Consider the following 23,459-nt stretch of genomic DNA (forward strand, 5'->3'; position numbering starts at 1 on the left):
ATTCTTACAATATTTAATCAACAAAGTTTGATTTTACGAAAAATTACTGTGCTTACATAGTTTGATTAAAAAGATTAAAACATTCAAGTGGAATTTTAAAAACAAGACAGACTGCAGTACAAATTCTGAACATTGCATCAGTTTTGGTATTCCCCTATTGGCCCATCCAAGTAGAGATTCTGTGTCAATTCTAACTAATATTCAGTGCCAACAATTTTAAACACTTTTGATTCAGTCCCTGTTTTTCTCTTCTTTTTCTTTTCTTTTTTTGTTGGGCGGGACGGATATTTCATCTGTAAATCTGAGCTGTTGTGCCCCAAATGTGAAAGACACCCACAGGTCTAATGCATATGTTAATCCTGGACAACCTCTGTGTGAGACCGCAACTCCTCATCTCGTGTATGAGCTTGTTTTGCCACACATAAGAGGTGTCCCTGTCCTCTGTTCATCCTTCTTTATTACTACCTGACTGAACAATGCGGGTCTACAGCAACACCCAGACCCTGGGAGATTAATGTTCTTTGTTGCTCCAGCGAAAGCTCCCTCTGTAATAGAAAGCCCAAATGATTTGGGCGTGACACGGTTGACTCCCTGGATCAGAAAGGGCCTTGGGAAGAGTCATCAGTGTTACTTGTGGGGAGGACTCCAGGGACAAAACAGAGACGGGAACTAACTGAGAGCCAGTGTGGGTGATGTTATGAGGGTTAGATGATGTGTAGAGAAAGGTGTTCAATGGGGGAAATTGAGGATGTAGGGTCTGCTAATGATCGAGAGACGTGTCACAAAGGCAAAAAGTCAAAAGTGGGAGGGCGGGATAAAGGAAGGATAGTGTGAGCAAAGGGATGAGGAGAGAGGGCCTGGGAAATGGCAGGAAGAAGTGAAGTAGACACTAGAGATTAACTTTTCTCAAGATGAAGACCAGTGTCTGATGAGAACCCAGGCTTACTACCCAACTCTACAAAGTCTCTCCAGTGTTTGGGGCTGGACAGTCACAAACTCACTAACACTATGCAGTTTTTTCTTTGCCTTCTCATTACCATCTTTCCTGTTTTATTATTGCTGCGCAACTTTTCAGGGAGTTCCACCTGAAACTTTCTCTAACGCACATTTCTCCATCTTCCTCTCAACTCCTCTGCTACCCACTTCTCTCCTCTACACTGCACAGACTCTTATCATTACCGCCTCGCCTCTCTTCTCTCCTCCTCCTCCTTCCACTCCCACTCTCTCCTCCTTTAGCCCTTTTACACTGACAGCATTTGTGGCTCTCATTGCTAACGAGTGTCAGAATTTGTCTGCGCTCCGGACCTGTACAACGTATTTATGTGTAGGTCATCGCTTCAAAGATGAGAGCCTTTCAGCCCAAAGGTTATACATGCATGCATTTGCATTCGATAACACTGAGCCAGACAGACATTCAAGACAAGACCGTGAGACATTATATATTTTTTTTTTGACACATGCCCTCGTGTTTGAGCAGAGAGCAAATTACTTCACGAGACGTAACCATGAAATATCGTCGGTCCAAAGGCATTATGATGAATCAATATTTCACACATTTATATTCATATGTTCATACCTCAATCCTCACTTATTTCATGTGAACCCACTCCACTGTCTGTATTACCATAAATATGCAGGCTGCTCTGATACTATTCATCCATCAGAGTACACTGTGTACTTTTTATTGGCAGGTAGATGAAAAACAAATAGTGCCCTCTCTACAGCTGGGACCTACCCTCCTGTCAGAACCTGGGACTGAACTCTCCTTGCTTTCCTAGACCCTCCAAACCTTGATGTTACTTCTCTATAACAGCAGAATTACCTTTTTTGTTTTTTGTATTCAGACTTCAGTAAAGCCCTCACCTGCCTGTTCTGTTCTCCACTCGTACGTCTACTCCACACTCTGCACGCACAAATAGGCCTCGGTAGAACCTAAAAACTTTATTTCACCTTGCTGCAATAGTCCTGGTGGGGATTCCAGACTTTGATCTTCGCTAGTTAAGGTTTCAGTCTGACTTCGACACGGACGCATACGTGTGGTTGTTTTTGTGAGCGTGCTTGCAAAGATGCATCAGCTATAAATGTGTGCGTGTGTGTCTCCAAATACTCTTATGTGTACGAGATGCTTCTTGAGCGTCTCTCACCGTCCTGGCAGTGCTGCATGCCTGTCACTGTATTATTTCTGTCAAAGTTAAGCTCCTAATGACTGCACGCAGTCAGATATTGACTTAATTGTCCAAACGGCCATTGTTCCGAGGCCCCACAGGAAGCTTTTATGGAGAAAACTGTGCAAAGAGATTGTGGGATTGTCAATGTGTACACACAGGCGCTGTAGCTCTGATGTGACAGAATGTCGAATCTCCAGCCACTACAGTAAGTCAAGTAGTAGTGTGACTGTAGAAACCTGTAATATATGTGACTGACTGATTAATTCAACTGTCATACACCTGTCTGACTTATATTTTTTTCCTCTGTGTGACCTGGCACGATAGCTCCAGGGAACATAGGAAATATGCTTTATGTAAGGCTTTTTAGGGATCCACCTGACTCATAACTCACGCATATACATACAGTATATGGGCCCATAAATTTTGTTTGAACTGACACACATACGTGACTCCCTGGCACTCGCCTGATCATCTTTCAATGTTTTCAGTGTGATGTAAATAAGAAGCACATGAGGCAGCGGGGGCAGTGGTATCAAGGTGTGTGTGCATAGTGTTGGTGTGTGTTTTTTTCCTCTGCAGTATAGCAGAATGTGGATTAAAATATTATATTATATGCATTTATTTTGTGAATGACTCACAATTCCAACACTCAGACACAGTACTACTGCAGATGTACGGCCATATACTGTAGTGCTTTTATCAGGCAGTCTCCTGAACCCTGGAGAGGGAAAGTTGTTGACAGCCTTGTCCCTATAGGCCTATCTCCAAGACAAATGTGAATAAGTTTCGCTTTTTGCTCTTGCCATTTATAGAATAAGCGTTAGGTGTTTTACACTGCTGAAGCAGCTCTCTCAGTCTCACCTTTACCTCGCTTTTTCTTTTTCTTTCCTCTCATCTTGGCCGACTACCAGCATCTTCCTATGCACTATATAACATATCCGTTTGAACATATAACATGACACATGCTTTTAAAAAATCAATCTGTTTAAAAATTAAACCGATGTGCTGACGTATCCTCAGAAGTGAAATGTTTTATTTGACCTGATACCACTTCTGCATGTTCAGCAGGAAGGTTCATGTCGAGGGCATGTCTTCAGACATCTGTATTCTACATTTGCACCGATCACTGTTTGCCTTTGAGCTGTAATGGCTTGCACTATGTTAGAATAATGCATGGGTAATACTCGTCTCAATCTTGAATCCTTGTCATTCCACTGACTCTTTGCAAATGTTCCATTATTTACACCTAATGAGGTCTCTCTCTCTGAAGTTTTTTTTCTGTTTTTCCACTTAGTTACGGATTTTCCTTCTGTTATTGAGATCATCTTGTCTCATCTTTGCTCTCTGTCTCCCCTTCAGTTCTGTGGAGCAATCATGGATGAACTGGATGCCTTACTGCCATTGGCAGCAGCCTGCAGGGACAGCTCTCTCCTGGGGGTGCGATCGAGCTTTGTGGAGGCATGTGGCAGAGCGGCTTTTGCCATGTTGGGTCGTGTGCAGGAGAGGGCTCTGGAGGTACCGTCGTCTGCACCCCTGAAGAACTTGCCTGCCCTGCTGGCCACGTGCATTTATGTGCAACAGCGGCTAGAAGATTACAACGCCAGACTGAAGGATTCAAATATTACTGCAGCTAAAATGTGAGAAGAATGTGTGTGCATGGGTGTCTGTTGACGGAAAATACAATGTTGGAATGTAATGATCTATTGTCACCTACTTTAGGTGATTTACTATATCTCAGTGTGTAGATTCATCCCAAGTAGTTTGGAAGTAGTTTGTCTTTGTAGACAAGTAAAAATATATATTTTTAATACTGATAAATGCCAAACTCACATTCACCATTAATTTGGACACTTGGAAACTGTGTCCACAATTGTGAAATAGAAAGCAGAAGAAACATTTGGGGGGGAAAATAATAATAAAAACTGAGGATATAGTATATTTGAGATAAAGTGGAGGGCATTCCGGTGCATCTTTGTGCTCCTGTTCCACCTCTGGCCGCGTGCGCCCCTCCACCTGCCCTTATACTGTGCCCTATTTGGTCATAAAGCGCTTTCCCCTCCCTATACCATTCAGTCCCCCTAGTTTAACGCCTCCTCCACCCCTGCCAAGCCCTTTCCTCTCTCTAGAAGGTATCAACGCGAGCAGATTTAAAGGATATAAAATGTCACACCGAAAGTTTAGAATAAATTATCTCTTCTTTCATCTAATCATTTGAGCTCATGTTTGTTTGATAGCTCACTGAATATACAGTAATTAATCATGCACCTGGATTACAGGAAAACTCTGAACTCTTGACCCTGCTAAGCTTGTTCCCTTTTTTTTTTTACTATGCCTTGTGTATTATAGATGATGTATTTTATGTAATTATCTTTAAAGGTTTGTTTCCTCCCTCTGTGCCTAGACCCCTGACCCTGCTACCTATTCAGAAGTTCCGCGATACAGCGGAGGCGATGCGAGAACAGCTGACCAGCTACTGTATCCAGATTTGCTCCACTTGCATTTTTCAGGATGCAGAAAGTCACAACTGGGCAGACCCCAAACCTTTTTATGAGGTAATATGTCTTAACACTTATGTCCTTATATTCTGTTTAGTTGAAAACATCTTGATTTCTTATTTGTCTGTATACACTTCAACACTTAACACAAATGAATAGTATAAATTGTTTACCCCAAATCATAAAGTAGCTCGTAAACTAGCTCCGGTATTGTTAATTTCACTCCTTTTATTGTAATAAAGAGGAAATTCTAATGCCATGTGTCTTAGCAGGCTTGTTCCGTAGATTTTGAGGAACTCTAGGAATTATACTCTAGAGCTTTCTTGCTTCTTCCTTTCATTCCCACAATACCTTTACCTCCCACTCTTCTTCTTCTAACTGAGCCTTCTACTCTGAGCTCCCTGAGAACATCTGTGGCTTCCATGCTGCCCTGGGGGCTCCAGGGATTCAGCTGTCTGAAGTCTGCAGTCTACACTGGGACTGTCTGGAAATAGCATAGGGCCCCTGGAACTCCCCTACCTTTATGCCCTTAAACCAATCTAAACCTCCCCTCTCTTTCTTACTTCATCCCGCTTTTGCCTTTTTTTCCCTTTGTTCCTCCCTCCTTCTCTGGGTCACTGGTGTCAGACAGACCTGCTGTGTGCAGGTGTGTGCTTTTGTTCAACCATCTCTGTGTACATCTGTACAAATGAATGTACGTGTGGTTGTGCAGCAGCATCTCAGGATGTGAGTTTCATTTGGTGTGTATGGTATGTATCAGGTTTCCGTCTCCTGGATCCCCAGCTTGTGTCTTGGCTCTTTCACAGCTTAGTGCAGCTCCAGAGGGACCTCTGCTCCTCCAGCTTCAATCTTTCTTATTTTACATTCATTTCAACACATGAATCGTTATTGGCAGATTTTTTTTAAAATATGCTGCAGTAAAAAAAAACACAACATATGAGGTCAATTAAGTCAATCCAAGGCAATTTTAAACATGACCATTGCTACATTTTTGAGACTTGAGATGATAGATCATAGGAGAAAAAAACTTTATTTCATTCTTAGTTCCCCTTCAATTTTTACTCTTTACTTGAATCCTGTACAGGAGTATTTTTTGATGTAAATGGTTAATCAAAGTTTGACATGGAAGAGTCAAAATGCATTTTTTGTTGGGGATTCTTTTGGTTTTAAATCCAAAGTATGTGCACTAGTCTACATGCAAAAGATGGAAACCTGCACATAGAGCTTGGTAGCATTCCCCTCAATGACCAAATATGACAGGCACCAGGAAAGAGAAGGAAGGAGGGAGGAAGGGAGGTAGAGAGAAGTAAAATATAGTAAAATACGAAAAAGATGAGGTGAAGCGAGAGAAAATTGAGAAGGGATCCAGCTGCATGATGAGTTAAAGGCGAGGGGAAGTTTTGGATGTGTCAGTAGCCCTGCCACACACACCATGATGTTATTTTTGGAGGTTAAATGTGAGGGGTTTGGGCAAGTAGAGGTGGAAGAACGAATGTGTCTTTCTATATTTTACGACAAAGCTACAGGATGCCAGGATAATAATCTTTTTCTCTGCATCTGTCCTCCCTTGTCTTTGTCTCCCTTTCTTTCTTCCTACTCTCACTTGTCTTTGGCTCTCTTTTTTTTTTAGAAGAAATCCTGGCTTCTCCCCTTCTCCCTTTCTCTCTCTTTGTATGTGTGAGTGCGTATGTGCATGCAAGTGGGCGCCTGTTGTGATGTGATCTCCAGTTCAGGACTTTAAAGCAGTCTAAAATCCCAGTGGGAGAAGAAACCCAGGTGCAGAGTGCAGGTGGCATGACCACTGAGACATCCTGGTGTTGACAGACCTGCCTCTCTTTCTCTCTCTCTCTTTCTTCTCCTTCAGGTTTTCTCTCTTACTTTCCTTCTATTTTTATCTCCTTTGCTCTCTGATTTCTTTTTTTTTTTTTGGTTTACTGTCAATGTCCGTATCAAAACATATCTTCATCTGCGACTCCTTTCCCTACGTCACTTTCTTCCACAGGGCGAGCGGTGTTCCTTCTCGCTGCAGATGTGGTTCTACTTCTTGTGTGGACTTCGCAGTGACATGTGGGCGGTCCTTCCCGCAGAGCTGGCCAAGGACGTGCTCGGCCAGGTGCTGTCGGAGACGTTACAGCAGCTGGTGCAAAGATATGCCGGTGCCCGTGCTTCATACAAGCGACACCTGCAAATCAGGTGCTTTATCATGAATTGAACTGGTATCCCTGGTTACTCACTGGATTTAACAAAACAAGCTGTTTAGCAGTTTAGCAGCAGACCAACGCCTGTTTGATTACAATGCACAGTTCATGGTAGAGGGTTAAAACGTTGCTCAATATTGGACCGATTCTAAACATTTCTGTCCCGATTAATCATTTAAACATAAATATTCAGAAAATAAGAAGTATTTAACGTTGACCAGTTTGTGACAATACAATGTTCTGCTGGGAAACCTTTGGTGTGGATGTTACTTGCACCACCCACCTAGACCAGACCAGACACCCCCACCACATTGCAAAGACACTCCTCGACGGCAGCAGCCATCCCCAGCAGGACACAGCCCAAGAACAGCACAAGGTGTTGACCTGGCCTCCAAATCCCCTAGATCCCAAACTGATCAAATATCTGTGGGATGCACTGGAACAAGCCTGATTCACAGAGGCCCCTCCCCTCAGAGACCCCCACTAACAATGTTCTGTTGCCAGACAACACAGGACGCCCTCAGAAGGCCCATGTCCATTCTCTGATGAGTCACAGCTGTTTTGGAGACACAAGGGAGACCTATGCAATATTAGGCAGGTGGTCATAATGTTATGCCTGACCGGTGTATATTTTGTTGAGGGGGTTGATCGTAGAGGTCTGATCATAGTGTTGTAGGGCATCATTGCTGCAGTGTCTTCACTCGCTGGGTTGTCCTCTCCCTGCCTGCTGAATTATGACAAGAAATGGTTTAAAATATGACACAGTAAGAGGAAGAAATGTGGACCAAGATAAAGTGCGGTATGCGTGTGGAATACCGCAAGATGTCACCGCAAAGCCTGGTTTATGTTGCTTGGAGATGTGTGTGTATCAGGAGTGACGGTTGTTAAGTGTTTGGTTAGGCTAAACAGATGTCTTTTCAAAGCTTCTCCAGGTCTCCTACGTGTGTAGTACTTACTTTTATGCTGCCTCACCCCTCCTGTATCAGTCTATCCCTGTGTGTCTCCAATAAGGATTTAGGCCACAGGGAAGCAACGATGAGGAGATGAGAGATGAGCGGCATTCCCCAACCATTTCAGAGAACAGATTTATTGGTGTTTATGTAAAAGCAATGGGTGGTTTCAATAAAAGAAATGACTTTCATGGTGAAATCCAAAGCCCAGACACTTAACTTTCCAACAGTAAAATTTACAAGGACGGATCTGACTGGATTTGCATTGAAGCTGTGAAGTCATGGCGTAATGGGAGATGATCTTTGCGGATTTTCACCCATTAACTCATATCTCGTCCTTTCTGATTTCATCTGTGCATTCACCTTTTCTGTTCCTCTCGCCCTGTATTCCAGAGCTGACATTACAGCTGTGTTGCTGTATGTGGACCACCTCATGTGGAGTGTTTGTGAAAGTCCCGAGGCCTCGGTTCACTCTGATCCTTCTTCAGCTCTCACCGTCGTAGCAGGTGGTTCACACTGGCCATGCCATATCCACAGACTGTGTGAGCAACTCCTGACAGTCCTCATCATGACCACAGCACCCTTATCTTTGCTATATAGGTTAGTACTTTATATTATGTTGTTGTTATTACTGTAGTAAAGTAAAACCAAGGCAGAACAGTGGTTGTGTACTTTTTATCCAATGAACCTAGACTGTCCATCTGCAATATTTTTATAAACCGAAGATGTTCAAAGATGCCGTGTGCAATCTTAAATCCTCCAGGACATTTATGATTAATGTGGCAAGGGAATCCACACCACACCAGCCCAACAGCTCTGTGCACTGGCGAAACGCTATCAACCCTGACCTCTTCACAGAGCAGGCCATACGGTATGTAAAATACGCCCATCATACCATCTGTCACCCATTGTACAGTAGGTACCATACAGTATGCATGTTCACACACAAACGCATATACACACTCAGGTATGCTAAGCCATGACGCACCTCCACCCACTGTATACAGAACCATATGTGAGTGTGGACTTACAGCTGCATGCTGTATGTGCAGATATATGCCCCTGCTGCTCTGGCTTAAAGCTAGAGTCGCTCTGGTAATTTAACACAGATGCAAGCGAGAAAGGGAAAAAAATAATAAATAAAACTACTGTTGCCGCTGACACAAGTTTGTTTTTGTTGTGGAGGGCTTTACACAAGAGGCATCAACACGCCTGAATGTACACCACCATGCAAGTGTGTACATTTGTGTCCAGTTACTGTTGTGACCTCCACTGTGCAGTAAATCACTCTCTCCCCTCACCCTTGTCTCCACTCTCCTCCCCTCTCATTTCCCTCACAGCCAGAATGATGTCATTGCGTGCTGATGGAGCACAAATCAAACTAACCCGCACTCGCATGCTCCTAAGTATTGGAGAGCTGAAATTAGTTTATTTTTATGACCTCTTTATTTCTTTGCTCCCACCTCCTGCCTTCAGTGCAAAGGCAGCATGGGGCCTGCCACTGGCCCCTGGCCAGATCCACAGGTTCTCATCCAGGACCCGACGTCAGTGGCCAAATCTTTCCCCAGTCCATTAAAATAAAACCCATTGTTATGGTTATTAAATAAAACAATAATAAAATCAAAAAGGACGTAAATAAATCATCCAGCATTACAGGCTATGAAAAAAGCATCTGAAGTCAAGTTTCTGTTCTTGCGCACATTCATTCTCTGCATTACTTCTTGCTGTAGTGTGTGCGTGTGTGTGCGTGTGTGTGTGTGTGTTTCCTGGTTCTGTAAGTTGACCCTGCGCTGTAGCTGGGTAGATTTATCAGTGCAGTTAAAAGAGGATTTCTTCTGGATTTGTGGTCCCAGTGACATCATAAATTGTGCTGTCAGACTAAGGCATAGTTTTCCTCAGTCAAGCAGCGGGGTGCACCCTGCTTTAGCCTTTTGGCTCAAATAGAATGGTTAATTTCTGGGCAGCCACCCCCTGATCTGCCTCTCGCCTCCTTGCTCTTCACAAACTCTGTCCATTCCTTCCATTAGATTTTTATTGAGATGTATAAAGTAACATGCAGGCACGCACACACACACACACACACACACACACACACTTCTGCAGTCTCTCGCACGTGCACACATACATAACCACAAGCATAGGCCATGAAGAGTATACACACGCACGCACACTTACATTCACACACACCGAGGATACGGCTCATTACCCACAGCTGGCTGCAGCCTCTTGGTTATACAAAAGATGTAGGAGGGGGGTACTGCTGTATATTCATGTATTTGGCTGTCTCCCAAATGTTAATTTGCTTTTAGCTGGCCAAGATTAGAGCTAATTCCTTCCCGGTGCACAGTATAAGTAAGCAAGAGTAAAGGCATTTGGAGACTAAGCTTATATCTAGAGTGAGTGACACTGGAGGAAGTTAAGACTGTAGCTATTCCCAAACTATTCCCTCCCAGATTGTCATCCAAGACTTCTGTCTTTGTCTTTCATTTCACTGAAGCTTCTTCCCATCTTTGTTGTCTCTTGCTAAATGGATTGCTATCTGTATGCTCACCTGACACTGCAGAACTGTCAACTTTGTTTTCCTTGTTTCTCTTCCATCTCTCAGACATGGCCTTATGGGCCAGGGAGCCTTGGCATGTCAGCTGAGGCTGCTGACCTCTGACCCAGGACACAATCCCAAGTTGCTACTGCGAACGCTGCTGTACAGAGACTGTCACCTGCCCAGAATACTCCTGGAAAATTCTTGTGAGTCTGTTTTTTTTACTGTACATGAATTGGTGTGTGTCCATTGATAAAGGGTAATGTGTGTGTGTGTGTGTGTGTGTGTGCGTGCATGCATTTGTGCTGCATAAATGCCTGTCCATCTTTTAGGAAAAACACTTTCATTCATTTATATTACATTTTTTAAATTCCTGATCAGTTTGGGTGGGAAGTGTTTGCCAGTGTGTTAATCAGGGTGCTTTAAGATCCTAAGCGAGTTATACAGACTCTAGATGAGCTCCGTCCATTTTATGAAGTTATCGTCAGCATCTTTGCCATCATCATCATCATTTTCACCTAGGTCATCATCATCACTAAATCAATAGAGCGCAGTAATAAACACTCAACAGGCCCAGGCGGAGCATACGCTCTGACCTTTAAAGATTTTCCCTTCCTTCTTTTCTCCTCCACACGGCAACAGTCTAACCTTTAAAGACTGTTGTGCACTCGCACATTAATTCACATTATAGCGACCTCATTAATAACAACTCTCACTGTCTTGTTCTCTCGCTTGGTCTGAGTCTGACTCAGAGGCCCTGCCATGCTTCTCTCTGCACGCTGCCGTAAATCAACGCTAGAAGCGCTGACTCTCACGTGTTATCGCGGTGACGGGGTAATTAACCAGGAAGCAGACAGACAGAAGGAACAGCTTGACTGAATGCTTACACTCTCATGAGCCACTACACTTTGCCATACATGTATATGCACCGATCAGCCACAACATTAAAACCACCTTCCTAATATTGTGTAGGTCTCCCTTGTGCCTCCAAAACAGTTGTGACTCATCAGAGAATGGACATGGGCCTTCTGAGGGTGTCCTGTGGTGTCTGGAAACAGAATGTTGTTACAGGGGGCCTTTGGGTCCTATGGGTTGAGGGGAGGGGCCTCTGTGGATCAGGCTTGTTCCAGTGCATCCCACAGATGCTTGATCAGTTTGAGATCTAGGGAATTTGGAAACCTTGGCTGTTGCCATCAAGGAGAGTCATTGCTATGGGGTGGGGGTGCCTGGTCTGGTCTAGGTGGGTGCTACATGTCTAAGTAACATCCACATCAGTGCCAGGTCCAAACGTTTCCCAGTAGAACATTGTATTGTCACAAGATGGTGAATTCAGTTTATTGTATTTTTACCTGTTATTGAAACACTTCAGTCTTTGAGTTAGGCACATATTTTATATGCTAACGTTTCTTTACCACTTTTGAATAGCCCTATTGTGCTGAGTGGCACATATTTCAATATGCCCAGTATATGCCATAACAAAGCACAGTAACTTGTTAGAGAGCTAGCAAGCCAACTAAGTGACCTTCACATTGTCTGATGATTTGAAAATGTATCTCCTCCACATCTACAGTATCAGTTTACGTGTTTGCACAGCTTACCCGAAATTAGATGGTTCACTACCTCGAGTACACACACACGCGTAGACTTTTTATTATCTCCAGTGTGTCTGCTTCCAATTACAGAGGTTGCAGAGAGGGCCCTTGTGACTGGTTGACTGGTTGTCCGGAAGATAAACAGGTGTATGCGTTGGCTATGTATCAAGGTTGGATACGCTTAGAGACACAGAGAGGGAAAAACAGAAAAAAAAGCAACTGAGAAATAGGCATAGAAACATAAACACATTGGAATTATTGTGTGCTGCAGGAGTAGTGGAAACTCCACAGAGATGTGCCAGCGCGCTGACATCTGTTTTTCTGAAGTCATCTGCTGCTCCATAATGGGATCATTATTAAAAGGAACCTAGTTAACCTGCCATGCTCTCCAGCACCCCAAGTGGAAATTAATGTTAGTCACCCCTGTTTCCTTGGACCAGTGCAGCCACGGCAGCGATATCCAGAACATTCTCTCCTTAAGGACCAATTACCAGACAGGCAGCGAACAAGATGCCGGTATAATCCACATTATGCTGCCTAATAGACTTATTGTTGGTCAGCCTGGTTGTCCACTTTTACTATACATGTTAGATGTGTGATTGTGACTGAAAAGGAGAGATGCAGAGGGAGAAAGAGAGACAGGGAGGTGGAGGAAATCTGTTCTCGTATAGACCTTGAGTGGTATCAGTTCTTCCTACCCGAGTATTATTAAGGTGGCTGATGTTACTGCCCGCATAATATAGCAGCTAATTTAGTCCTGTCATTTTAAAATAGTTCAGCATTAGTCACAAGGAAGCCATACAGCCCTCCATCACTGTGCCCCCTCATTGACTGCTGTGTTGCATACACTCTCCCATTCAAATAGCTGTCATCTCCCACACAGCAGACTGACAGACCGCTGGATGTCTGCCACCTCTGGAGCAATGGGCCTTTCCTCAGCAACCCCTGTCAACTTAACACACACACACACACTTATAAGCACACAAAACACATAGCCTATATAGACATCCATATGGGTTACACACACACGCACACCTCCATCCTCAGCCCTGTGCTCAGACAGCAAGCCCCACAAGGACATCCTGTCAAAACCTCTTCCTTTTCACTTCCTGTCTCCGTGTAGTGTGGATCCCACAGCCAGGGGCTTTGAAATCTGTTTCTTTTTCAGTTTTTTTTTTGTGTCTGTTTTTTTTTTTTCTCCATCTAACACAGATGTGGATTTTTCTTCTTCCCCTTCTATTCCACAACGCCTTTTGTTCACCCTTTCTGTTAACATGTGTCAGGCTGGGCAGCCTTGACATTTTCCAATGTGTTTTTGTTCGCAGAAATCAAGATGCTGTTTCATAGGATAGGCTTCTACATCTTTCTGTTCCTACTGCACCTCCATAAAGTGGATATTTTCTAAATCCTTATTTTTTAAAAAAACAAAAACATTTTTTTACTCTAACCTACACGCAAGCTGGAGTGAATGTGTGTGTATGAGTAAGCCTCTTTGTCCATTCAATTGTTTGTGTCAAGTGTCCACAATGCCAGGATTTCAGAAATGTATTGGCATTTTCATTGTCCGCACATTTATTTGTATTGTCCACAGAAATGTCTCACCATATTCACTGTTTTTTTGGGGGTTTTTTTTGGTCAGATTTCTGCCAAGAGAGCGATTTAGAAGTGTCTGCGGAGAATCGCAAGGCCGGAGATGACTTCATAGTCGCATTGTTCAGCCTTTTCTCTTGCCTGAGTCACGCTCCTGAGGCCTTGACTCAGGCCTTCCAACCATACCTGGAGAGGGCACACATATGGGAACACCTCTACTCACTGGCAGGTAAAGTGGTAAACATTAGCTGTACAGGTAAGGTTGTGGTTCAGGGTTCATTACCACGGACAGTCATTAGGAAAGTTTATGCTCACCAGTGTCATCCTCATCCAAAAGTGGTGTCAGTACTGCTGATGTTTCTGCACGGTGCTCCTTAAGTGTAATTTATAGTACGTATGACGGCATAGGAGGTTACACCATTTATGCATGTATACCTGTGCGCTGGTGTGTCCGCATTGTTATGTAATTACGCCACCAAAAGACTAGACGACGACTGGCCAGGTGTGTTGGGTTTCACTCTGTTCTTCACACAATGGCGAGTGGAACTTCTTGTTGGAGTTGAAGTTAATACATGTGGGTCAACAGTTAGTTCCAATAAAATTACTGCAGCACAGAGCATTGAGAAGACATCTGAGTAGATGGTGTGTAAAACTTGATTGTCACTCAAACAAGGACATGCATTTCGGACCAATCACAGTTGTTACGATCTGCTTCGCCCCAACGCTTAGTTACATTTCTGGGGAGGTGCACGTGATCAACTTTAAGGTATTCATAATTCCATTTTTGATTAGCTTAAAGATATTTGGGTGTTAGGGCTTAATACTGTACTTTCTATCTACGTTAAAAATACAACATGATGTGAGGTTAATATACCAGCTCTTCACCCTTTCAGTTCAAGTTAAAAGACAAATGTTTAGCTTCAATAACCAGAAATGACTCTAAGAAGCTCATTTAAAGATTTGACCTTATTTTTCACTGATGTAGAAAATGCAGTTGATATAATAAATCTGAATCTGAGTAAATCTCCCCACAAAGAGTATCTCTGTTTAGACCGGTGTTGACATTACATGCACATGAGCTTAAGCAAGACTGTAATATGCTGTGACACAGACTGCAATTATTCCCCAACTCTTTCTGCCTCCTTCTGGTGCAAGATTTAATACAGAGCGTTAATCATGAACTCCTGTGGAGTACGGAGCTCTTTTTAGTGGTGATTCTTATATCCTGGGTGAGTGGTAATTATTGTAGCATAAATTAGGGTGATTGGGGAAGAGTATTTGGATGGAGACGGAGCAAGGGAGGGCTCAACAGAAGGAATGAGCAAGAGAGAGATAGAGAGCGCCAGAGAGGAATTCTCAATGTCATCCAATCCACATTTATCCTCACTGGGTAATTAGTTTAATTATTGGACTGTTCCAAATCTTTGTATAATAATTTTGGTTACAGGATACCCCCGGTGCCCCCATTTCTATTTAAACTGTTCGCTGAGTTAACTTCCATAGATTACGTTGAGAGTCTCACTATTTCCCCACTTACACTGATGTTTCATCACACTGTAGCAGGTTGTTTCAAATCAATACACTAGTCAATACAGTAGCAGGCGGTATAAAGTCTGAGAATCAAGTGACTTTGAAAAATAGGTCTGGGTCTCACCTGCCACAGAGCGCTTCTCTTTGGAAAAGCGATACCATTTTCTGTTCCACTCTCCTCTTTTTCTGTGGCTCTGAGGTCACACATTTGTTAGGCGTCCCCAGAGATTCGAGTGCACTTCCAGTGCCGCCACAATGCCATTTCTCTCTTTTGTAGCCTTTGGTTTTACAACGGGAGCTGTAGGAAGTTTATGCGTGCCGTACAACTTCGCACTATAGCTGCTCTGCTATCAATACGAGCAGGATATGAAAGGGCACAGCGATGAAAGACACAGTTGCACCTGGAGAAGGCAGTAAGATTCCTGCCGTCAGGCCACCTGGGTTGGATAAAAAAACATCTGAATCTAGCTTGACTTCTTGCCTTTAGTGTTGATATTTCAAGAGAATACCTCAGTGCTATTTGAATTCAGAATCTATTCATTTGCCTATATTTAACCACTGTTTGAAAAGTGGAATACTTACTGACTTCCTGTATTGGGAACTATGTGTTGGGGACTGTTGCTTGTTTGAAAAGGACTAAACTACAATAACTATAATCTGAAATGTTACACATTATAAAAAAGTTAATTAAGTACTGGCATTTTGTACCCAGCAGCACAGTGGTGTGGTGGTTAGCACCGATGCGTCACAACAAGAAGGTTCTGGGTTTGAATCCCCCCCCATGACCCTCCAGAGGAAAAGCAGTTACAGAAGATGAATGAATGAATTTTGTACCCAGTGTGCTGGGTTTCTTAATTACTTTATCCACCCTCATAGTTTAGTTTAACGTTGTAGGCATCGGCTTTGTACTTGATCTCATGCCGCTCAACTCTATGGATTTATTTTTAATTACATTTTTAAAATAACTGACATATAGATTTAGGAGCGTCCCTTTAACCCATCTTTTACAAGCTGCCTTCACTCTGTCTCCCCTTTGTCAGACACAACGCAGACATTACCTGCAGTGATCGGCTGTGTCCGAGGAATATTCACCAAATCTACCAGCAGCCTCCTGATACACCTGGTGTCCATGGTGTTGGGTTGGCAGGCCACAGCGGAGACCAGTGGAGCCCTGTCCAAGTGGAATGTGCCAGAGAGTGTCCTGGCTAAAATACCGAAGGAGTGGAACTACGCACCACTGGATACAAGGGGAAAGGACACTGCCACTAACAGTATGCACACACTGGCTGTCACATTTTCAATTTACAGAAATTTGAGGGTGGTTTTATTTCCAAAACTAACACTACTTTTCTCCCTCCAGCTGTCGTACCCTTAGCCATTCAAGCACTGTCGTTCATTTTCACCAACCTGCCCACGGTCGTAGCAGCCTTGCCTCTCCCCGTCCGCTACCTTTTCCAAGTGGCAGAGAAACACCTCTCCCAGCATGCCCGGCAGCTGCGCTTAATGGGCCTGTTGCTCTGGGCCCTGCTGGGCTGCATGATCCAGGGCCTGGAGGACCCAGAAACACTAGAGCAGATCAGTGGTCTGACACTGGACAATGGGGCAAAGGACCGTCTGTCCCTGCTGGCAGAGTGCCTTCAGGCTGCCATGGGCATTCAGGAAAAGGTAAAGAATATGACTTACTAACAACAGTATTAATTAGTAGGGAGTTTGAAATACGGTTTAAAATAGACCATTGTTCCAGGATGTTTTGTTGTGTATATGTCTATAGTTTTCCTGAATAATTTTAATTATAGCGATGAAGGATTTGATATGTACCATACATGTACTCATTTACCATATTGGTCTCTGACAGGGTGTACCCAAGCCCACGGTGCACAAAGTGATACAGGCTCTGGAGGAAAAAAGTCCCAAGTGGACAATCATGCAGCTGCAGAAGGCCCGCAGACTCAGCTTAGACAGGTGAGAGGTCAACTGTAGAAATTGAGCATGAGGTCCGGACCAGACGGCACAGAGTGGCAGAAATATCAATGATTCTGATCACTCAAGAAAATACTACTTATGCTTATACTTATTTTCTCATCATCCATCATTAGTCTTATTCAGTATTGACTATTCATCTGGGCCTTCATTAAAGCTAAGTCAGTATTTTATTGAGAACATTTGGATTGTAAAAAATGTATGTATATTTTTATGAAATCAGTTATCCAACATACTCTTTTTCTGATTTATCCATTCTAAGATAGAAGCTGAGAGCTGATAGTCTGATGGACTATCAACTTAGATACGTTTTTTTTTTTTAATTGAGCATTTAAATTCTGATGTATCATACGTTCAAGGTAATTTTTCATTGAAAGCCTTCACGGGTTGGATCAATGAATCTCCGATGGGTTTTTTTTGTGGTAAATAATGGACATGGCGTCTGACTGAGTGGACTGCAGGCGGGAGTGATGGGAAAAGCAGCTTTCATTTTTGGCTGATCTGTGACCTCTGGCTTTTTGCGTTTTGTAGCTCGTTCCCAGAAACTGCGCCTCTGGGCGCTCACTTCATCATAACAAACTCTGGATGCATCCATCCTCATAAAAAGGTGATTCAGTGGCGTAACAATTTTATAAAAGAATGAAATAAATAAAAACACTGAGTAGATTATGGCCAGTTCTAGGAAATGCTGTCTGTTACAGTGACAGGAAAAGGGGACGAGCAGGGGAGGGGGGAAAAAAAAGGACGAGATGGGTGGTGGAGGGGTGGTGAGGGGTTTGAGTGGAAAAGTGAAAGAAGAGTGATTATGTATCACCTGTCGGAGGCGTTCAGTGGGATCATTACTATTCATTAAACTAACCTTCACAGGGAAGTGACGCCTGGCTTGTAAACAATCAGAAAACAGTGTCAGAAAGAGAGTGAGAGAGCGACGTGGATGTTGTAACTCCAAAAACAACGGGCGCTTCTCTCACTTTCTTCTCACGCACGTACAGAGTAAACCCCTTCACAAAGAACATTTGCCCCTTGTATGAGCCCACTTCTGTTCCTTCATCTCACTTTCCCCTCTTTCCCAACTGTAACCCCCCTCTGCGCACCACCCAGCTTGTCTTTGCAAAGTAATTTGTAGAGGAGAAGATTATTGTTCTCCATCATGGTGACCCTGGCTGGGCTGACGGGATGCATACACAGATGAAGATGAATGCAGTTATTCCTTGGCGGAGGTCTGCCTCTTTCAGGGCACATTGGCCCTAATGACATGATTGATAGGCTGTCCCAAATCCGGAGGGGCCCTCATTAATCACCCCGCTGACTGAATCCAATCATCTGCTTCACCTGCACAGTGATGGACAGGAAAGGATACAGCGCAGGTGCTGACACGGATGCACAGCCACCAACACCGACAACACCACCGCCAGGCCGCCAGGCAAAAGAATGAGGCGATGTATATGGACGAGACGGGGCTCCTCTTCTTTTGCCACTCTCAATGTCAAACAGCCAATGGCTGGCTGACAGGCGACACCGTTTCTGCCACCTTATAATTACAAAGAGGAAGAGAGAGAGAAAGAGAGCGAGAACAATGACAGGAAGTGTATGTGAAGGAGAAGGTTTGATGGACGGCAGTGTGATATCCATCCATACAGGAAGGGCAGGAAAATGATGCGGGCGTCTGCCAGGGTTGGGGACTGTACATGCATGAGGACCTTGACATACAATTACACACACACACACGCGCGCGTTTAAAAACACACACACCAATCATTTTTAGTGCAGCAGCATCCTTTGGTCAAAGTGCGCTATGTATCTCATGAATTGCAATGAAAACAGTGAAAATGATTTTCCTATTCAACCCTTAATAATTTGTTGTGTTCATATTCATATTCATATTGGAGCAGAATGTAATATCTTTTCTTTCCAAGAATTACATTTTAAGTTCATTTGCCCTCTGGAGTGAATGGTTTGTCTAGACACTGAAACTTTTAATTTGGTTAATTTTCTGGTGTATAGCTAATTCCAAATCTTAGCCCAAACTCCTTTCTGAACTAGAAAAAGCTCCGTTTGCCAGAGGTGGTGTTCAGATATGAGCTGACACCCTCCCTCCCCCTGTTTCCCCTCCTTTCTTTTTGCCTCACTCTGTATTTTGTCTTTTTCTGTGCTCTCTTTCCCATCTTCTCCTCTTTCCATCGCTGTTTGTCTCTCAGTGTGTTTGAGCAAGGAAGGGAGAGAGGAGCTGCCGCAGCTGAACTGACTGAGCAGAAAATAGGCCTGATGCTGCTGGAGGTCTGCCACAAAGCAGGTGGCAGCAGCTACCTGAGGCAGATCTATCACATCATCCAAGGCAATGAGGTAGGGAAGCACTCGCTCTCCCCAGCAATTAGGTGGCTGCTGGCCTGAGGCCGCAGGCTGTTCAGGAGGGGGAGACAGAGGGAAGAGGGCTGCTGCTTGTGTGAGCAGTCTGCTTGTTCTGATCTTCTGTTGTTCAGGTGACCTCAAGGGTGCAAACCTACAGTGGTTTTTCTGTGTTATTCACTCACCGCATGTAGAGGAGAGGGGGAGACATGGAGTTACCGGATTCAGCATAAAGCACTTTGGAGGAGATCTGATTTTTTATTGTTTTTTTAACTCAAGTATTAACTGAACAAAATGAGAATTGGCTGTCTACAAAAATAACTAAAGGGAACGTTTTTCCAAATAGTTTAAATCATTTGATATGAAGACTGGACTTTGTCATTTATAGAAAGTGTCCCTCAAACGTGTGAATAATATTGTCTTTGTAGGGGACTGTTTTCATTGACAGATTGTACACTTTACAGAGTGTTATGGATGCCGGATGTATTTAGGATCAACTCACAAAAAAAATAACACATTACTGTTATTGCACTTGGATATAATAGATAAAACACTGACATAATTCATTGCTAGTATTAGTCCAATTGTGAAATTGGTTGATGCTGAGAATAATCACTGCCAAACTTTATTAAAAGTAGCGTAAAGTCTAATTATCTTTCATCAGCTTGTGTCATTGTTACAGACAAGTTCCTGCCTATTAAGGCATCATGCAATAATACAAACACAAACACTGTATACCGTTTCCTCTGTTGATCCATAAACAGCTATTATAACCCTATACTGCTGTCCGACAGAATGTGAGTGGGTTTCTCAAAGAACGGTCCGAGTTGCCCTCCTGGCAGCCCCAGCGTCTCTACCCAGCCAAGGTCAAGGCAAGAACATTCAGGTCAGGGACAGACTGGGCTGGTGGTGAAGTGGAGGGAGAGGAGGTTCAGAGGCCATGTCAAGCTGACGGATGGGAATATAGCGAGTTCACATCAGGATGCCCATGAACACACATATCAAGACATACAGTACACAAGCTCATTACTTTACACTGTACTTTTTGCAAGACACCTGCTCTAAGTAGCCACAGCAAAGGTTATAGAAAATTAGAAAGTGGACTGGTGTTCTCAAGACCCCTTTCTTTTTCTCTCCTTATGCTGATTTGCTGTTTTTTCATTACTTTATTTCTGTACAGCTCTCAATCGTAGAAAACACACTCTCTGAAATACATTTTTTTTTATCTTTACAATAAAATGAATATAATTTTAATTGTAGTTTGTAATATATGCCAATAATAACATACACTAGAATACATTTCAAGTTGGTAAACCTTTTGTTTTTTTAACTTTATAAAATTGAGTTCATTATCAAAAACATGTCATGACTGTTAAACAGAAGAAACATGTTCTGTGATGTTACAGTGTAGTAATATTTTTACCTTTTGAATGTAAGAAATACTTGTAAACATAGTCTCAGAGTAGCCTTGTGCTGTGTAATTTAATTACAGTTCACTAAGCTGAATGCACACAGTTTATGGTTTAAAGTCATAAGAAAGTGAAAGTTAACTTACCCCAAATGGCATTTGAGTATTTATGGAAGGAACATTTCAGTGACCTCAGATCAAGACCTGCACAGTTTCACAAGTCCGCAGAAAAGGACACTGTGACACATCCAGGGAATCCAGGATTTCCTAAAGTAACTTAGTAGTTTGGTTGCATCAGTCAAGCTAGGCATCAGTACAGAAATATTTTTTATCATTATTAATGTTCCTAAAATCACGAGGGAAAATGCGAGTCAGAGAAAGCTTAGTCAACTTATCCATAACTTTTTTTGTTGTTTTCTCCACATACTTCCTGTCTGTTTTGTCAGTCATGATATGTCTCCGTCTTGTGCTCCTTTCTCCCCATACGTCTTGGACACAGGAACTGTTGATGTCTAAACTCAGCGGAAGCACAGACTTGCCAAATGATCCTCCTCCCTTGGTAAACTTTGACCTTGGCTTCGGGAGTCGTGTGGACGCTCCCCGCTTCAACCCTCTCCACCAGTTTGACCACGTTGGCAAGAAGAAGCTGGATCAGGTTAGTCATTGTTTATTTCGGCTGCAGAACATGTATTTATCACTGATTTTAGAAGTATGACATGTCTTTGAAATTGTATTTCTAATTCAAGTGAGTATTTATGTGAAAGTTTTTAGACTAGGTGTCATTTTGACTTTAACCGAGGCCAGAAGCTTAATGTTGAAGGTTAGGAGCAGTTTGAGTCTCTGGTGAGCTGGATACTGTGGTAGTCTCTGAAGTTGTCAGGTCTTTCTGGGGCTTGGCTTTCCCATTCCCCCATAGGATGCTGCTTTTTCCAAGCAGGAGTTGGGTTGGCGGGAAGAAAAGAGCACTGAAAAGGTGAAAAGAAGAAAGAAGTTTTCTTTTTCATAAAGAAATGAGAAATGTTAAAGGAGAGTGCAGTTTTAAAGTGCACTTCTTTGGGGCTTTGAACCATGAACCCTCTTATCCCAAACCTATCCCCAAGAGTGCCACGATGTTCAGTTAATTGTTAGATTTTTTTCCTCCTTAAAGGGGTTAAGTCTGGCTACAGGTAGCATTAGTTCGCTGTAAGAGTTTCTGCCATATTTTTCTCTTCAAGGGAGGGAGATAACGTTAACATCACACAAAACAATAAAGAAAGTATTTCCTCAAGATAGGCTTGCGTGCCTTTCTACTTGTTAAAGAAAAAAATAGATTAGATGTATTTATACATTTGTAATCCCTTATAATGTAGATGTGCCGTTGCTATTGTTTTTCAAGACACATTTTAATCCTTAGACTTGGCCTGTTTTCCGCTTATCACAGGAGGCTGCATAGCTTTGCATAGAAACACCCTATTAAGAGAATGATTAAAATGCCTTCTCCGCTTCAGGTGCCTGTGTTGTTTGTCAAATAAAATGGAGGGAGGAGGAAAAGAAAAAAAGTTACATCCATCAATCACCTATGAGGAAGAAGCAGTGGAGGGGGGAATGGATGGATGGATAGAACGAGTGGAGTTCTCCTCCTTTTGTCAATAAAACTCAGCCTGGAGTTAAGAGTGACATTTTTGCAATCAAAGCAATCTGATTTTTATTTGCTTTCCCAATATGGTGATAGTACCAAGTGTGTGTGTGTCTGAGAGAAAGAGAGAGAGAGAGGAAAGGAGAGACTTGGGGGGGTTGGCATGGTGCCACTGAAGATGGAAAGAAAAAAAAAAGGCGTAGCAAGAAGAGTAACGACTCCCTCCAAAAATTGATTTATCTTTCTATAAATGATGGCTACATCCCCCCAAATGGATTTATAAATTAATTGCTGTCTTATTGGAATAAAAACCTTCTTGTGCGGACATGATTGATCGCCTGATGTCGGTGGCCTACGCTGGAGACCCCCCTCCTCCTTTGTTAGTGGGTCCCAGCTGGAGCGGTAATGCACTGATGGTATTAACCCTGATTAATAACTAACAATACGCTATCCTCATACATCAACAGAGTGCCGTGGTCGACTGGGTATGGGACTGGCCGAGGCTGCTGCCAGCCTATCAGGGCATGAGTCAGGTCACCTTCAAAACTCTGCTGGCCAACAGGTAAAACGTTTCGCTCATTACGCGTGCATGTGTCGTTGTGTGCCTCAGTTTTGCATCGAAATAAAAGCCTCCAAACTCGCGTGGATCAGGCAGCCTAGCTATTCTATGGTTTAAACTTTTATCCGTTACATAACATGAGGCTGAGCTGGGAAAAAAAACGCTTTTGAAAGGGGATATTGGAGTGCTGTTATATTCTGTGTGTGCGTGTGGAATCATGGATCCAGTGTGTCTGACTAGACAATATATCTGGTAATTGAGTTGTGCCTGCCTGTTTGGGACCTTTTAAGACCTTAGGAGTAAAGCAGGAGTACTTAAAGATGGATAAAAACTGGCCAAATGTCACCTGTTTAAAGTTTTTTCACCCAAGACCACCACTCTTGTCCCATCCCCCCCTCCCCTCCTGTTCTCCTCTGCAACAGGCATAAATATTTATGCAGGTATGTGACACATATTAGATTGCAATACTTCAGGCTGTTCCCTGTTCTC

General features: G+C 43.1%; 1 protein-coding gene across 1 annotated transcript in view; it reads left to right on the forward strand.

Annotated features, from left to right (window-relative positions):
• Positions 1-23,459, forward strand: part of kiaa0825 (KIAA0825 ortholog) — a 110,553-nt gene that overhangs the window by 23,363 nt on the left and 63,731 nt on the right. The window contains exons 10-22 of the mRNA XM_084551590.1: positions 3,528-3,805; positions 4,570-4,720; positions 6,666-6,856; positions 8,205-8,411; positions 8,575-8,682; positions 10,417-10,556; positions 13,582-13,761; positions 16,103-16,333; positions 16,423-16,727; positions 16,918-17,024; positions 19,241-19,385; positions 21,296-21,451; positions 22,879-22,973. Coding sequence (XP_084407716.1) covers positions 3,528-3,805; positions 4,570-4,720; positions 6,666-6,856; positions 8,205-8,411; positions 8,575-8,682; positions 10,417-10,556; positions 13,582-13,761; positions 16,103-16,333; positions 16,423-16,727; positions 16,918-17,024; positions 19,241-19,385; positions 21,296-21,451; positions 22,879-22,973 — 2,294 coding nt within the window. The remainder of the gene's footprint in view (positions 1-3,527; positions 3,806-4,569; positions 4,721-6,665; positions 6,857-8,204; positions 8,412-8,574; positions 8,683-10,416; positions 10,557-13,581; positions 13,762-16,102; positions 16,334-16,422; positions 16,728-16,917; positions 17,025-19,240; positions 19,386-21,295; positions 21,452-22,878; positions 22,974-23,459) is intronic.

This window comes from Chelon labrosus (assembly GCF_963514085.1).
Source record: "Chelon labrosus genome assembly, chromosome: 9".
Classification (NCBI taxonomy): domain Eukaryota; kingdom Metazoa; phylum Chordata; class Actinopteri; order Mugiliformes; family Mugilidae; genus Chelon; species Chelon labrosus.